The sequence below is a fragment of the Leptonychotes weddellii genome, chromosome 5 (genome assembly GCF_054177405.1).
Source record: "Leptonychotes weddellii isolate Sample4059 chromosome 5, ASM5417740v2, whole genome shotgun sequence".
Lineage (NCBI taxonomy): Eukaryota > Metazoa > Chordata > Mammalia > Carnivora > Phocidae > Leptonychotes > Leptonychotes weddellii.
Window position 1 is genome coordinate 81,092,169 of NC_138373.1, and position 16,695 is coordinate 81,108,863.

At 35.0% G+C, this 16,695-nt stretch overlaps 1 protein-coding gene across 1 annotated transcript in view; it reads left to right on the forward strand.

Moving 5' to 3' along the window:
* The window catches only part of PIK3C2G (phosphatidylinositol-4-phosphate 3-kinase catalytic subunit type 2 gamma), a 291,400-nt gene that overhangs the window by 274,282 nt on the left and 423 nt on the right, over positions 1–16,695 (forward strand). Inside the window, exon 30 of the mRNA XM_081818936.1 lies at positions 7,424–7,549. Coding sequence (XP_081675062.1) covers positions 7,424–7,549 — 126 coding nt within the window. The remainder of the gene's footprint in view (positions 1–7,423; positions 7,550–16,695) is intronic.

A 16,695-nucleotide genomic window follows, 5' to 3' on the forward strand; every position in this document is an offset into this window, starting at 1 on the left:
AGTTTTTCAGACCCAAAAGAAGAACTTGGCATTGAGTCTATTGTATCTAACCTTGTTAGATATGGTTCATCGTTGTAGATCTTCACATCTCAGTCCTTATTACGTGATCAAGCATATTGGCCATAACACTCAGATTACTGACAGCTGTACATCTCATATCTGTATCTTTATTTAAATCATGATAAAACTGTTTAGTAGGACAGAATCAAGGCAAATATTTGAGGTATATAGGTAGGAAACTCATACTTTACCTCTGAATTACTAGTTTCTGGGTTTTTTGCAAAAAAAACTTCAATACTATCAAGTATAACATCATAAATCTAATCTTTCAGTATTTCATCTGTTCTTCACAATTCCTCAATAATCATTAACAAAATGTAGTCTGTCTCTTATTTGTACAGTTTTCTTAGCATTTGGGGATAGAAGCTAAGAGTTAGAGGATTTGAAATCATTTAGAGTGCTTCAGTGCCACTGTAAAAAAAAAAAGGCTTAATTACACTTAACTCATAAACAATTCTTCAGTGTTTTCTATCAAGTAGATTGTAAAAAATAAATGAGGTTTAAAGCCTTACTTTGTACATGTTATTAAGATTGAGAAATGGAAAAGCTTGCAGAACTTCACAAGACACTTCAGTAGCAAAGTCGGGAGCTCTAATTAAAATTCTGGATCTTTAGAAGCAATTCAATTCCTATGTATTGAGTCAGAAAATATAAGAATTCAATCTATTAGACTGTGACTTCTATCTAGTTGTTAACTGCAAGTTGAGGATTAAAAATTTTTAATATGTATGTAATAAGATGAGCATGCCCATGAGTTTGTTATTTCTTTGAAAGTAGAAATGGTTTCAGCAACTCTTCTGTGACCTCTCATAGATCATCCAAAGTGTTAGACACATGGTGGTGTGATTTTTGAATTGATTGTTTTAAAAAATTACTGAAAATCACCTATTAGTGACAAGAATTCAATTAAAGGCTTAATTGGCGTGAAATGAAGCAGAAAACCATCTTAATTTAATTCATGAGGACCTGAAATCCTCCCATTCTATATTAACAAACACACACAGAAAGGTTGGAAACATCATTCCATCATTTCTTTAACTGAAGCACTGAGCAAACTATATATCATAAGTACTTTTCTTGTACTTCTGTAATTTTATTGTACATTGTCATTTTATAAAAAGACCCTCTTCGTGGTAGCTAGCCTGAGTTTCAGAACTGCAATTTGACAGGCACATAGATGTGGAAAATGCTTTTTTATTGTTATTTTGTTTCTGGCATAGACCTCAGGTTTTGATAGCACTATCATATTTTAATCATTAGCAGTTGATTTCTACCAAAGCCTATTTTATCATATGATTGGAAACATTTAAGTTAAAATAAAAACTTGATGGGAAATTCTCATCAATTATTCATCAAAAAGATAAGAACCTATTAAATACAATTAAGCTTTGAATTAATCTACGGAAGTTATTTTTAAACCATCTATCTTCATCATATTTCTGATAAAACTTGATCTAGAAGTGCTCTTAATTTGAATCTGGCCATTTCCCTTGCATTCTCTGTAGAGGGTCAATACAGGGTAGTGGTTAAGAGCCCAAGCTGTAATAAAACCTTTTCAATAAAATAAAGACAATAATACTGGCTCAATGGTTATTTTAAGATAGTGCTTTAAGTAAATACTCATTATGTGATAGCTATCATTATTATTATTATTGCCTTGTATGAAAAATAAGTATCTTCTTCATAAACTCATATGAAAATACTAAAAGGGTTGCTGGCCTACCCTGCAATGTGAAATGGTTTTATTTACTTTATAAACAGTTTACATTGTGCTTTGTTTTTATAGCAACATGCTACTGGTTACTCTTTTTTTCTTAATTTTGATAAATTAACCAGTTTTTTCAATATGGTTTTATTCATTGACCACAAAAACAACAGAAGTAGCATTGATTTAAAACTCTATGTGCAATGTGGGGCAAGAAAGGAAGGCAGAATTAGCATATTTAATTATTTATACACCTAAAACAATACCATTAAGAAGTCAGCATTGTGAATAATGATTTACTAATACACATATATGCATTTTAATTTTTATACCCAAAACAATAACCAAGATAAGAATCTCCTATATTTCACTCTTAGTTGAAGAAGAAGTGTCTGCATCAGTGATGCTAAGAATATGCTAAAGCCTTCATTTCCAACCTTTTCAATTAAAGGGACCTCTTTCTAAACTTTAAAAAAGTTTTCTAAAAATCTGATAAATTTAAGAAATATGAAACAATTTTTAAACTACTATAAATTCAGTTAGTGCTTTTAAAATATTAAAATTTTATCAGAAGCACCTACATATATTTGAAAAGATAGTAGCACATATGTATGAGACATATTTATTTCCTCTGTAGGGAATGCTTGGTGCAAATGTGGATCCAGCACCTTGCCTTCACCCAAAGGTCCCCAGTAGGCACACTCTAATTAAATTGAATGTACCTGTTTCTGTTTCTTTCATGTACTCCACAAAGGGGTGCACAGAGGGGGAAACTGCATAAGGCATGGGGAAAAAAAATGACTTTAGTTCACACACCACCATCTATTAGGCCTCCAAGAAATTGTCAGATCATTGCTAGCTCCTAGGAGATTTAAATAACCTGTTGTACTTTTGTTAAGGAGATTTTTTTTAAAGGAGGTAAGTGGAAACAGTCCAGAGAGGTGGGGAGGACTATCACAGAAGACTGGAAAAGGTGTCAGGAAAGGAGGACAGCAATCAGAGACCAAGTGTTCAGGGGAATGTGAGGATGGTGACTAAGGATTAGTTTGAGACTGATTACAAGCAATTACGTTACAAATCCAGTCTAGCTCCAGTTGCAGGCAGAAAGGGGTAAAGAAAGGAAGCATCTAATTGTTTAGTAGCTGAGAGATGAGATAAAATCAAAGTTTTAGAAGTGAACTATTGAGATATCAGACATAACAAGCAGACCTTGATACAAATACTCCTGATCAGCCATGAAACCCAACAAAATACATGTGAAGATCTGTTCTATCTGCAGAGAGATGCCATCAAACAGCAAGTGTTCAGGGTAAACACCTAGGGCAAACCTTGGGAACAGACCCCAAGACACATACACTTTCACCTTAGGACGTTAAGAACACTTCTAGTTTTTATATTGCATGATAGATACTGATTCGACAAATAGCTATAGAGCACTTTCAAAGAGCTAGATGTTATAAATCTATAGCTCATCCTTTCAGCCGTTTGATAACTATTAATTTAGTATTCACTGTATGCCAAGCACTGTGTTAGGAACAGGATTTCTAGGAAAGAAAGGAATGTCGTGAAAGAAAGGCAGAACGACAAAAGGGAAGAAAAGCGTACGGTAAAGGGAAGCCCAATCTCAAGGGAGGATTTAATTTTTCATTGGAGATTCAGAGGCCCGTTGAAAGATTAAGATGAAGGAACTGAGGGTGGGGTTAGGGTAATAGAGTAGTGAGTCACGAATGGAGCCAGAGCCCAAAGGAAATGTGAGGGGAGGGAAGTGTAAAATATCAAGATGTGGATTTTCCTTTGAAAGAATTTCTAAGCTCATAAGGGAGCTAACATATATAAAACTTATAAAAATATAAAAAATGAGAAACATTTTACCAGAAAAATCTAGGATTCAGAGTTAGGATGAGTAACAAAAATGAAGTTTGGATGACTTCATGTCATCTTCTGAGCATAGTAAAAATATTAACCAGAATTCTAGAAGAAAGTAGTAGCGCTGTTTGACTTCAATCCACTGTGAATAAGGAAAACCTCTGGGTGATACAAGGAAACTTATTGTTTAGACTGAGCATCAGACTAAGAAGTCAGTATCTACAAGCCTTATGATTCCTCAGGTCAAAGTGTTAAATCTTTGTGAAGATCTAAAATGCAACCAGAGTAAAAATCCTAGGTTAAGACATTTAGACAAGTATAGGTTATTTAATTACTTTAAAGTTAAATTTAATTCACATAAACATAAGGGCAGGGGATGAAATGAGAAGTATTGATAAGAAGACAGCTAGAGTTTTTTTATACTAAGCTATGATCTTTAAGAAACAGGATATGGTGAAAGTAAGAAAGAAAAAAAAATAACATTGATAAGACAGCTGCTTTGGAAAAAAACAAAACAAAAAAAGAATCTCTGAAAGACCTGAGAAATCAATAGTCTGCATTGAAAACTGTTAAGGACAGACTAAGCCCACTGCTGCTCAGATCTAATGCACCCCTGATTTTGAATTGAAATCTGTGCTGTTCTATTATTCTAAAAACTCTAGGATATTCAAGGACTTTGTCAAGGACATTAACTTAGAAACAGAAACCCAACCCTGTAGTTGCTAAATGCTTGGTGAAGGCTGGTAATGCAAAATATCTTTCTCCCTCAGTGATTGGGAGTTTATTCTTGAGGCAGTGGGGAAAGTGACATGATCAAAGCAGCTTTATAGGAAGGTTAAGTACAAGGGTGATCTATGGAATGAATGAAGGAAAGAAGTGGGAAGACTATGGCATAAAAAGTCATTAAAATCCAGTTACAATAAATTAGGAAATAAAGATCTGTGGTGGCAGATGAACTGGGGCAAACAGGGAGGATATTGATCTCGGTACACACTTGGATTTGAAAATCAGTGACAAGGGAAACACTAAAGAAAACAAATAGTATGATTTAATATAGTTTGAACAAGTTGGAAAATTTTGTTTTGGAGTGATAAGGAAGGATAGAAGATAGATTTTGGTTAGATTTTATATAAGGATGCCAAGAAGATATTCAGGTGGAAATAGTCACAGGTCACTAGGCTGGGATTCAAAGGATGAACTAGAGATTCTTTATTTGAGTGTCATTTAAATGGTTCTCAATTAGGGTTAATTTTGTCCCCCAAATGATATTTAGCAATGTCTGGAGACATTTTTGGTTGTCACAACTGGTAAGATGTTGCTATTGGAATTTGGTGGGTAGAGGTCAGTGATGGTGTTAAAATATTCGCAATGTGTAGAACAGCCCCCTACAACAAAAGATTATGTGGCACCAAATGTTGATAGTGCCAAGGTTAAGAAACTCTGCTCATAGATGTCATAGTACATTAGGGATATCTTGTCCAATCAGTGTATATAGTATATTTACGTTCAATTTAAATTTAATTTATAGAAAATAAAAATAGTATCAAACATTTAAGTCTTACTCTATTTCATGCATTGTCCTCACATTACATGGTTTATTTAATCTTTTGAATGCTGTAAGGCATATATTACCTTTATCCTCCTTTATAGGTTAGGAAACAGATCCACTAAAAAATTAAGATACCTGCCAAAAGCCACATAGCTGGCAAATTTGGGGGCCCAGATTGCAATCAAAAAGTCCATTTTCAGAACCATGATTCTAACCACTAAGTTGGAGCATACAGCCATTATAGGTATGGTACCCTCAACACCATGGCAGACAAGAGAGAATTACACAGAGCAAAATATTATACTGCCTTCATCCTTCTCCCCAAGCCAAACTAAACCAAAACAAATCAAACAAAACAAAAGCACTCTCTCAAATATTAATAGCAATGTCTTTCTCTGTCACTGAAGATTCCATTATGCCATTGATACATTTGAGACACTGAGCATTTTGTCTTGGAGGAGGGTTTCAGGTGGGGGAGGAGAACTTGAGCTCTATCTAAAGCAGCAGTTTTGACAATCTTAGCATTTGACATATGATGTGTCCAGATGCACTGCATCTAATTTATGAGTAATAATAAAGAGCCAAATTTTCCTAATGTAATTTTTACTATATAAATTAGAACTGAGTAAAAATTAGTACTATAGTAATATATATCATATTTTCTTACTTTCTACTATGCTTTTTGGGGGGCCAAAGAAAGACATAAATTTAAAGCTAATGACATTGGGGGTGGCACTGAATGTTCACATGTAAATGTCCCCGTGATTCAGAAGACTGAAATGTATTTGTTGAAAATTACCAATTTAGGGGCGCCTGGGTGGCTCAGTTGGTTAAGCGACTGCCTTCGGCTCAGGTCATGATCCTGGAGTCCTGGGATCGAGTCCCACATCGGGCTCTCTGCTCAGCAGAGAGTCTGCTTCTGACCCTACCCCTCTCATGTTCTCTCTCTCATTCTCTCTCTCTCTCTCACTCTCAAATAAATAAATAAAATCTTAAAAAAAAAAATTACCGATATAATGGTTGGAATGTAGTCAACAAAATAAACATTTAATTCCTCAAGTTTGACTTTTAAATCATCCTCTTTGAATATAAATTACACAAACACTTATCTTTTTATCAAACTAGATATTCAGAGTTTTAGTATGATTTACTCTCCATTTGGTCAAGATGACAAAGGTGAAGCACATTTCTTTGAAGTGCGGTGGCTTCCAAATTTTTGAAACAGTGCACTTATTCCTCAAATGAATATTAAGGAATAAAAGTATCCAGTGACGTCTGGGTGACTCAGGCTGTTAAGCGTCTGCCTTTGGCTCAGGTTATGGTCCCAGGGTCCTGGTATTGAGCCCTGAATTAGGCTCCCTACTCAGCAGGGAATCTGCTTCTCCCTCTCCCTCTGCCCCGCCCCCTGCTTGTGCTCTCTCTCTCTCTCTGTCAAATAAATAAATAAAATCTTTAAAAAGAAAGAAAGAAAAATATCCATAATAAGGAAAGGTGGAAAAGAAGAGGAGAGAATTTCTGAAGCCAGAATGGGGAAGCTGGGATGGGAGGTAGTTGGGGAGAGGACAACTGGAGAGAGGGGGCCCAAAGATCTAGCCATTTGACAACATTGATCTACCCGTCAGGCAGCATTTTAGGCAACTTTGGAGGCTCCATAGAACATAGTTTGAGAAGGATTATCCAATATATTTTAGGGTAATTTAGATAATAAAATTATAATAACTATCTTAAAATCTTGTAAGTATATTAAAGTTGCAAGTCTAACTGATATTCTAATTAAATTCTGCTTAAATGTGATATTATGTAATATGCATATATATTTCATTAAATGCTACATTTTATTTTATGTGTTAAACTTGCATTTTTTATTTTCAAGTGGTGGAGAGTATCCTGAGGCACTTAATTCCTGTTTCTGCCTGTGGCTTATATTCATCTCTTGACCATTTCTGTCAAAATGCAAATGTACTTTTTACTGTAAAAAACTAAAGTAAATTATATTTAATAGGCTTTTAAATATAGTTTTCTGACACAACACTTAATTTAAAACGGACAATTTTACTCTTTTACACTGTGCTTTGGGAATATTTTTGAGGATTGATGTATTTCTTTTGATTGTTCTCTTATTTTCTGATAAACAGTACTGTAATAAATTTTGATCCTGCCTTTGGTCTTGATATTTAGTAGCTATGTATTTGTTTTCTTTGATAGCAACATGCATTAATATTTATAACCATTTTCCTTTGCAGCATCTCCCAGATGGCTCTGTGCCCAGTGCACATGTTGAATTTTATCTTTTACCATACCCCAGTGAAGTTCGTAGGAGGAAAACAAAATCTGTTCCAAAATGTACCGACCCCACTTATAATGAAATTGTAAGTATGATTCATCCCTTGTCCTGTCGCTTTGTATTTTTTCTTACCATTTTTTAGCTTAACAACCAAATATGGAAAATTTGCAGTAGTTGGCAGCATTATTCCATAAAGGGAAGACATTTCACAAAATAGCCACTATGTGCTGATCACTGTTCTAGATGCTATGGGAACTGGAAAATACAGATTCTGCTTTCAAAGCACTTACAAACCAATTTTCAAATTATGGCAAGCCTCCAGCAAGAGCCCAGGATGGATTTTTTTTTTTTTTGCCTAACATTATCCCTGACTTCATCTTATTTTCTCTAACCTTATTTTCCTTTACCTGGTTTTCCTTACCAAATAACTTTATCATAGTCTTTCCTGTGTATAACAATAAACTTCATAAAATCTCCTTTGAAAAACAAAAGAAAATAACCAAGTACAAAGCACAAATTAAATTAACTTACATGTAGCTCTCTAATTCATTTGTATCTCACAATTTGAATATCCAATCCCCTACTTCTTTCTGAGGCAAACCCTACATTTATTCTCTTGATTCCATCCCTTCCCATCTCTTCTGTACCTTGCTCGGATTATTTGTTTGCCTTTCATAAGGCTCTCTTATCCACTGCATCCTTAGGTCAGTAATCTTAAAAAACAAACAAACAAACTCCTCAACTCAGCCTTTCTAAAGCATCCATATTTTCTTTCCCTCCCTAGCACCCTCAGACTTTTGCAAAAGTTGGGGTGCCTTGTGTGGCTCAGTCGGTTAAGCGTCTGCCTTCAGCTCAGGTCATGATCCCAGGGTCCTGGGATGGAGTCCCGCATCGGTCTCCCTGCTCAGCGGGGAGCCAGCTTCTCCCTCTCCCTCCCCACTCGCTCTTGATCTCTATCGCCATCTCTGTCTGTCTGTCTCTCTCTCTCAAATAAATAAATAAAAAGTCTTTAAAAAAAAAACTTTTGCAAAAGTGACTCACAAGAAACGTGACTCACATTTCTTGCTCTCACTTCATCACTTCCTTTGCATCCTTCAATCCTGTGCAGTGTGGATTCTGAACTTAATTGATGCTGCTTTTTGGAGTGACATCCGTGGCCTGCTAATGGCTTAATCTAATGAGCCCTCTACTCTACTGAGCTGTTACACAGCTGCATTGCTGGCTGCAGGCTCTTTTTTACACCTCCCTTTTGCTTGAGTCTTACCTTCTCTTAACTCCCTTCCATCTTTGATCACTCACTCAATTTCCTTCATTGCCATTCTTCCTTTGAAAACTATTGTTGTTTGCTGGAATTCCACGATCTACCCTCATTGCCTCGTGATACATACGCTCTCAAAATTATCTTATACACCTACAAATTTTCATTTAACACCTCTATGTGGGTTGCATCTGAATTTATTCCTCCAGTCCTGGCTTCGGTCCTAACCTTTTGACCTGCGCTTCTGCCTGATTACTGAAGAGAGCTTCATTTTAATGTCTCCTAGACACTTTTAAACCAGGCGTCCCTCCTCTATTTACCATCTCAAAAGATACATTCTAACGACACAGCCCTCTCTCTCACTCATTTTTCCAACGAATCCCCAAGTTTTGTCAGTTTAACAATTTGTTACGTGTGCAGCTACCTGCCTCTTGCATCCATCACCTTCTGTTGGCCCCATCGCTGCTGCTTTGTTTGACATCCCTGTGACTTTGGCTATTATATAATAGCCTCCCATCTGCCTCTTGTGTTTTCAGTTGAATCATTCACATTTCTATCTAAGATGTCTTTCAAAAACCAGTCATATTTATTTCTCTACTATTTAAATTTTTTTCAAAGGCTCCTCACTGACTACTTGGTAATGTACAGAATCCTAGATGTGACACTGATAGCCCTTAAAATGTGACCCAGTAACTTTCCTGAATGATCACTTGGATAATATAGTCTTCATACACTTTAAAAAAACTGTTTTGAGATCATTGTAGATTCATATGCCATAGGAAGCAATAATACACAGAGAATTCAAATAACCTTTAGCCACTTTCCCTCAATGGTAACATCCTGTATGACTACAGTACAATATCACAACCAGGAAATTGACATTGGTACAATTCACTGACCTTAATGAGATTTCACTAGTTTTACATGTGTTCATGTGTATTTAGTTCTATGCGTTTTTTATTTTAATTCCTGTTAGTTCTATGCATTTGTATCACGTGGGTAGATTTGTGTGACCATCGCCACAGTCAAGGTACAGAAGAGTTCCATCACAAGGATTCCTGGTGCTACCCTATTATAGCCACAGATACTCCACTCCTTCTAATGCCACCGCCACCCCCAATCACTGGCTACTAGTAATCTGTTCTCCATCTTTATAATTTTGTCATTTCAAATGTTATACAAATGGAATCATACAGTTTGTAACATTTTGAAATTGGCTTTTTTCATTCACCATAACTCCCTAGCAAGCCATCCAAATAGCTGCATGTATCAATAGTTTGTTTCTTTTCACTGTTGAGTCGTAGTCGTGGTATGGAATATGATATTTTCTTTTTTTTTTAAGATCTTATTTATTTATTTGAGAGAGAGAATGAGATAGAGAGAGCATGAGAGGGGGGAGGGTCAGAGGGAGAAGCAGACTCCCCGCCCAGCAGGGGGAGCCCGATGAGGGACTCGATCCCGGGACTCCAGGATCATGACCTGAGCCGAAGGCAGTCGCCCAACCAACTGAGCCACCCAGGCACCCTGGAATATGATATTTTCTTTAACTGTTCACCCATTAAAGGACATCTGGGTTATTTCTGGCTTGGGCTATTGCAAACAAAGCTGTTGTGAACAGTGTTCTATAGATTTTTGTGTAAACATAAGTTGTAATTTCTCTAACATAAATGCTCAAGATATAATTACTGGAATACATGGCAGTTGGCATATTTAGTTTTACAAAAAATTGCCATACTCTTTTTCTGTACTGTTTCACACTCCCACTAGCAATGCATCTATTTTCTCTGAATCTCTGCCATTTGTTATTAACTATTTGCTATTTTTGTTATTATTTGTTATTATTTGCTTGTATTTGTTATTATTTATTATTCGTTATTATTTGTAACAAGTTTGTTATTATTACTATTATTTAGTTCTTTTGAAAGGTATAGTGTGATACCTCATTGTGGTTTTAATTTGTATTTACCTAATAACTAATGATGCTGAACTTCTGGTCATGCACTTATTTACCATCCTCTTTGGTGAAATGTCTCTTCATGTCTTTGCTCATTTGCTTATTGGATAGTTTGCGTTTTTACTGCTGAGTTTTGAGAGTTCTTTATATATTATGGATAGTAGTCCTTTGTCAGATAAGTGGTTTGCAAATACTTTCTACCTGTCCTTGGCTTATCTTTTCATCCTCTTCTCAGGGTCTTTCAAATTAAAAGTTTTTAATTTTGGTTTTGTATAGTTTATCAAATTTTCCTTTTATAGACTGTAAGTCTAAGAGCTCTTCACCTAGCACTAAGTCCTAAAGATGTTTTCCTATATTTTTTTCTAAATGTTTTATAGTTTTACAATTTTATATTTAAGCCCATTATCCATTTGGAGTTAATTTTTGAATAATATGTGAAGTTTAGGTTGGAGTTCTTTTTTTTTTTTTTTTTTACCATGAATGCTGATTACTCCAGAATGATTTATTGGAAAAGCAATGCAATGAAATGTCTTTTGTACCTTTGTCAAAAATAAGTCAGGAATATTTGTGCATTCATGACCTTTTATTTCCTCATACCTAATCATATTCTCAAGTCACATAAGACATCTTGTCATTCCCTTAATAGTCCCTATGACATCGGAGATGGAGCTCATGTCCTTTACCCTTTCTGCTCTTCTCTGCCAACTTTGAAGCTTACTGCAAATGTGGACTCTGTGAACCACTCTTTCCTCCTACACTCTTACACCACACTTAACCATATTTTACTTAGTCCTACGTGTTTTTCTTCTAGTATATTGTAAATTTCTTGAGGATGAGGAAAATATCTTATCTTCTTAGTATCTTTAAAACTTAGTTGTTTCTAAAAAGATTTGTGGAATTAAATATTTGGGGTAGTTTTATAAGTGACACTTCATATGCATGTGTAAAAATGTAAAATTATATATATATTTATACATATAATTTAGTAAGGAAAGATCTTTTGACATTTTCTTATTTTTCATGATGTCAACAGCTAGAGATATACCCTCCCAACTATATATCAGTAGTTTCCATATGTTCTGAGTACAAGACACCCTATATCAATATCACGAAATTTGTCCAGACTTAATGTTGTGCTTCATCATTTGTAATCTCAGGAGGGTCATAATGACAAAAAGCCACTAACGATTCAAGAGTTTAAATAAATTTGTGTTTTATTTATTTCAAGCTACATGTATTATTTAAAAAAATTAGCAAATACACATGCATGGAGATTATTTTATAATGCTTATTGTATCCATAAATTTTCTAACAACTTGCAGTAATTCTAGCTCCTCCCACATTCATGGCCCATTGATCAGAAATCACTGCAATACTTTCTTCATCAGCCAACACTTGTAGCTTGGACACACACTTTTATACTTTGAACACTTTTAAAAATTGTTTCAAAAACAATAGTCCATAGTCCATGCCTAGTACACTTCAATTTATACATAACCCAAATGAGTGGAAATGTGAATTAATATGTGGATAAGTGACTATTTTTAGTAGTAATGATCATCATATAAACAAGTTTGGTGGGAAAGCTAGTTGAATTTAGAAAGCCAAGAGAAAAAAAAGACAACAATAATTTAATTTTTCTCCCATTATGTTCTGTGTCCATATCAATATAACAAGAATCTTTTTGAATGAAATGAAAACGAAATGAAAAAAAAAGTACACCAGTTTTAACTCTGGTTTTACTTTCTCTTGCCTTCTGCTATGATGTAGGCTTCATCTCTGTGCCAAACCCCTCAATTATTTCACCAACAATGTATATGTGTTTTCTAGGAAGCCCAGTAAATTATCGCGTGGCATCCACCTTATTTTTTTTTTAAAGATTTTATTTATTTATCTGAGACAGAGAGAATGAGAGAGACAGAGAGCACATGAGAGGGGGGAGGGTCAGAGGGAGAAGCAGGCTCCCCGCCGAGCAGGGAGCCCCATGCGGGACTCGATCCTGGAACTCCAGGATCAGGACCTGAGCCGAAGGCAGTCGCCCAACCAACTGAGCCACCCAGGCGCCCCCACCTTATTTTTAACTTCTCCCCTGTTTTGCATCCTGAGCACTGCTGCATCAGCCACTCGGTATGACTGGGATTTCTCAAACTGCCAAAGCCCTTCAATGTTCTAGGAAGTAGGAGAGAATGACCTCACTCTCCTTTTTTTATGTAAATCTCTTAAGGGAATAAAAAGGACATATTACATTGCATCACCAATGTCTTACAAAGCTTTTCATGAAAATAATTATTTCCATTTTTATTCAGAGCTCTCTCTCTCTCTCTGTCTCCCTAATACCCAGACTGAGAAAGGTTGAGTCAGGGACGCTGCCAAGAGTCCCTTTCATATCCACCCTTCAGATACTAAACTTTTTTGATACAGGGCCAAGCTTGTCTGTTTGACACTCCCCAGAGTGATTCCCAACAGACTTTGTCAGCAGTCTCCCTGAAAACCCCTATCATATACAAATCCCTGTTGTAGACATGACTGGGCTGAAGGTAGGGTGGAGCTGGCAGTAGGAATGCTCACAACGCTGTCTACAGCTTTTAAGAAGCAGAGCTAGGATTCTGGCTCCAATGCCATTGCTCTTTCCACTCTATTATCTTTGGCATCTGGTTAAAAACCATCATTTTTTTTCAATGATTCTTTAGAAATACAGATTCTATTTTATAACAGAATTATATTGTTAGAGTCAACGTATTTTTTACATTGTATTCTTTTCTTAGATGTCATTCTATCATAAAATATAAAGAAGAAATTAGAAAGGACATTAGAACAGGAACATTCTATGTGTTTTACATACCTTAAAGTATCTTGCAGAGTGTGTATGATTATTTAGCATAGCACTAAGTATATGGTATACTCAGTAAGCCATAGCCATTTTTATCTACATCCTCTCATTTGATATTCATAACATGATGAAAATTCTATTTGTAAATGAAGTCATTGAGGCCCTGATGTCAAACATTTCAACCAGGGTCAAGCAACTAGTTTTCAAGTCCAGAACTGCCAGATTCCAAAACCCATACTGGTCCCACTAAGTTATGCTCTTGTCCCTCTCTCCCCCACCCAAGAGTTCTCCCGTTCTCACTTATGTTGAACTCTCCTTTTTAATTATCCTGCCTCCTCCCTCCCCTCCCAACCAACACATTTCAGTTTCCATGTTATTCGTCTTCTTTAGAATGAAGTCATTCTAAATACAATAAATACACTTTAGAATTATTTACTATACCCCCATGTCAAATAACATACAATGAGTGCTTGTATACAAGTTACCAGATATTAATTACCCTAAACAAGATTTTTCTGTTTCATGTAATAATTTCAAACCTACAAATTCAGTATTTGTCAGAAGACAATGAGGACTTAGTGTATGTCTATGGGTAAAAAGTATTATAAAGTGAAATTGAAAAAGCTGTGCATTTTGATTCTATTCATGTGAAGACAAAATACATAAAGCATTTGGTGAAAAAGTCTCAAAGAATATAATCATTTGTGTACTTCTTTAGCATTACCCACTAATTATTCATTGCACAGTAAGAAAAAAGTGGTTATTTTTTTTCTTTCTTATTTATTTCTTTTTTAAGTTTTCATTTAAATTCCAGTTAATTAACATACAGAGTAGTATTAGTTTCAGGTGTACAATATAGTGATTCAACACTTTTATACATCACCTGGTGCTCATCACAAGTAAGAGTGCTAATTTTTTTAACAACACTTTGGATGCAGTAAAGCAATTAAAATAGACATATATCATCTATGATGTGCAATGATTACATGTTTATAAAACTTCAGTTACTTTTAAGAAAATAATTTTTGCATAATGAAGCCCAGGGAAAGAAATCTGTAAGTTAATATAAACTCTGGAGTTCAAATGTTTGTATTTTAACCAGAAAGGCAATTAATTCTTAAAGTCATTTCTTGAGAATTTCAGCTTGCTAAATACCAGGGAGATTCAATTCTGTCTGGAACTGTTTTCTCCAGTAGACTAATGCAAAATACCAAGAAACAGCTGTTCTTCTTTGTGTATTTGATGGATCTTTTTCAGCTATAATTTACTAGTGTTCAATATGTACCAGACTTTGTAGTAAGGTTTACATTCATTATCTTGCTTATTCTTCCCCACAATGCTAAAGGGCAAATATTATTATCACCATTATGCAAATGAGAAAACATATAGTTGACAATAGATTCATATAAACATAAATTATTATGTCATAGAAATTTATATCTTTAGAGCTTATTTATATGATTCACAGAGTTCTTAAGCCAGACTTTCACAAAACCCTAAGGCTTAGAGTTATTCTATTTTTCTACTTCACATACAGTAACACTTTGAGGGCCCCTTCATCTATTTGCTCTGTAAAATAAATGACTTTGTCTGCTGAAAGTGTTGTGGGGAGGAAAATGGAGGATAGTGTAGACAGTTCAAAATAGCCACTGTAGAGAAGAGGAAAAGAAACTTTCTCTGAAGTCTTGGAAAGATAAGAGTCTAGGAGGAGACATGGCTCACAGAGTCCATACTGGGCATCCCATTGCTATTAAAGAGGATGAATTAATGTGGTAGGGTTTTGAGATTTTTAAGGCAGCCCTTAAAATCCTTTACTATCCCAGGGGAACTCAATAAATGAAATGGAATAATTTGAATCAGCAATCCTAAGAAAATTAAAAGATAATCTTCTGCCTGGAATGAGAGTAAGATTCTACAAGAGGAGGTAGCCAGGAACTGTCACATGAGGCAGGGTAGACTGGATTAACATAGTATATTGCATCTCATGTCCCTTGACTGAATTGTTATTTATTTCATAAGTAAATCATTGTTCAGAAGAGCTGTCAGATTGATCTTGAATAGAATTTCATTGATAACTTTTGGGGTTCATAAATGGTAGACAAATGAAATGCAATGCACCAAAAACCATATCCATACACACTGAGGAGGCCTCCCAACTGACTCAAAGGGCTTCCTTCTTAAGTTTTTCCTCTACTTTTTTGCATATATAGAGAACACTTCTTTCTATCTTGTAGCTTGGCTATAAAAAGCAAGCAAGTTTGTAGCAGCATATGAAACTCCTTTTCTAAATGTGTTCTAAGGAGTTTCCCTGGCAATCATGTTGGATTTATGCACAGCTCTCCCCTCCCTTCATGATGGGTAACTAATTTCTTGATAGTACTACACTTCTGAAGTTTCTTTACTGCTGTAGGCACCCAACGGTAATGCCCATGACTTCTTTCCTGGATATTATAAAGCACAGTTAAACAGATCCCTTTTTAGAAACTAATTACATGACTAGCAAGTGGGAAAGAGCAAGACACAAAACTGTACATACAGCAAAATTACAGCTCAGGTTCTTAAAAAGTAATTATATATGTAAAACAAAAAGAACACTGAAATGTTAACTATAATTATCTTCCAGTGGTGGAAATATGGATTTTCCTTTCTTTTTTGTTTCATACATATTTTATTTAATAAGCATGTGTTTTCATAATTAAAAATTAAACCATTTTAAATAAATTAAAGTAAGCATAGAATGAATTCTTCACATGTAGATGGAAATATTGCTATACTGCACTAAATTAACAAGGAAATCATGGAGATTGGTCTGCTCTCTTCATTAGTCTTCAGCAAAGAAAGATAGTGTTCAAGGTCCCATGTTGCACAATAAATTCAAGGACAGTTAAAAGGTGATGGGTACTTAAATTTCTTCCTAGAGAATAATTTACAGTCATATTAAATTTGGGATGAAAATTATTAATGGAATCAGAATAAATTCTAAGCTTCTTAGAGAAATATTCTGTCATTAAACTCCATTATGTTAGCAGAATCTTTAGCTTTCCAGAATTAGAGTTAGACATGAAAGATTCTTCATTAACCTAACTATTCCAAGCTAAATGATATTAACAGCTAAATATTTTTATTAAAAGCAATATTTTTAAAGGTGCATTTAAGCATATCTGATCTATATTTTAATTATTCTTTCCC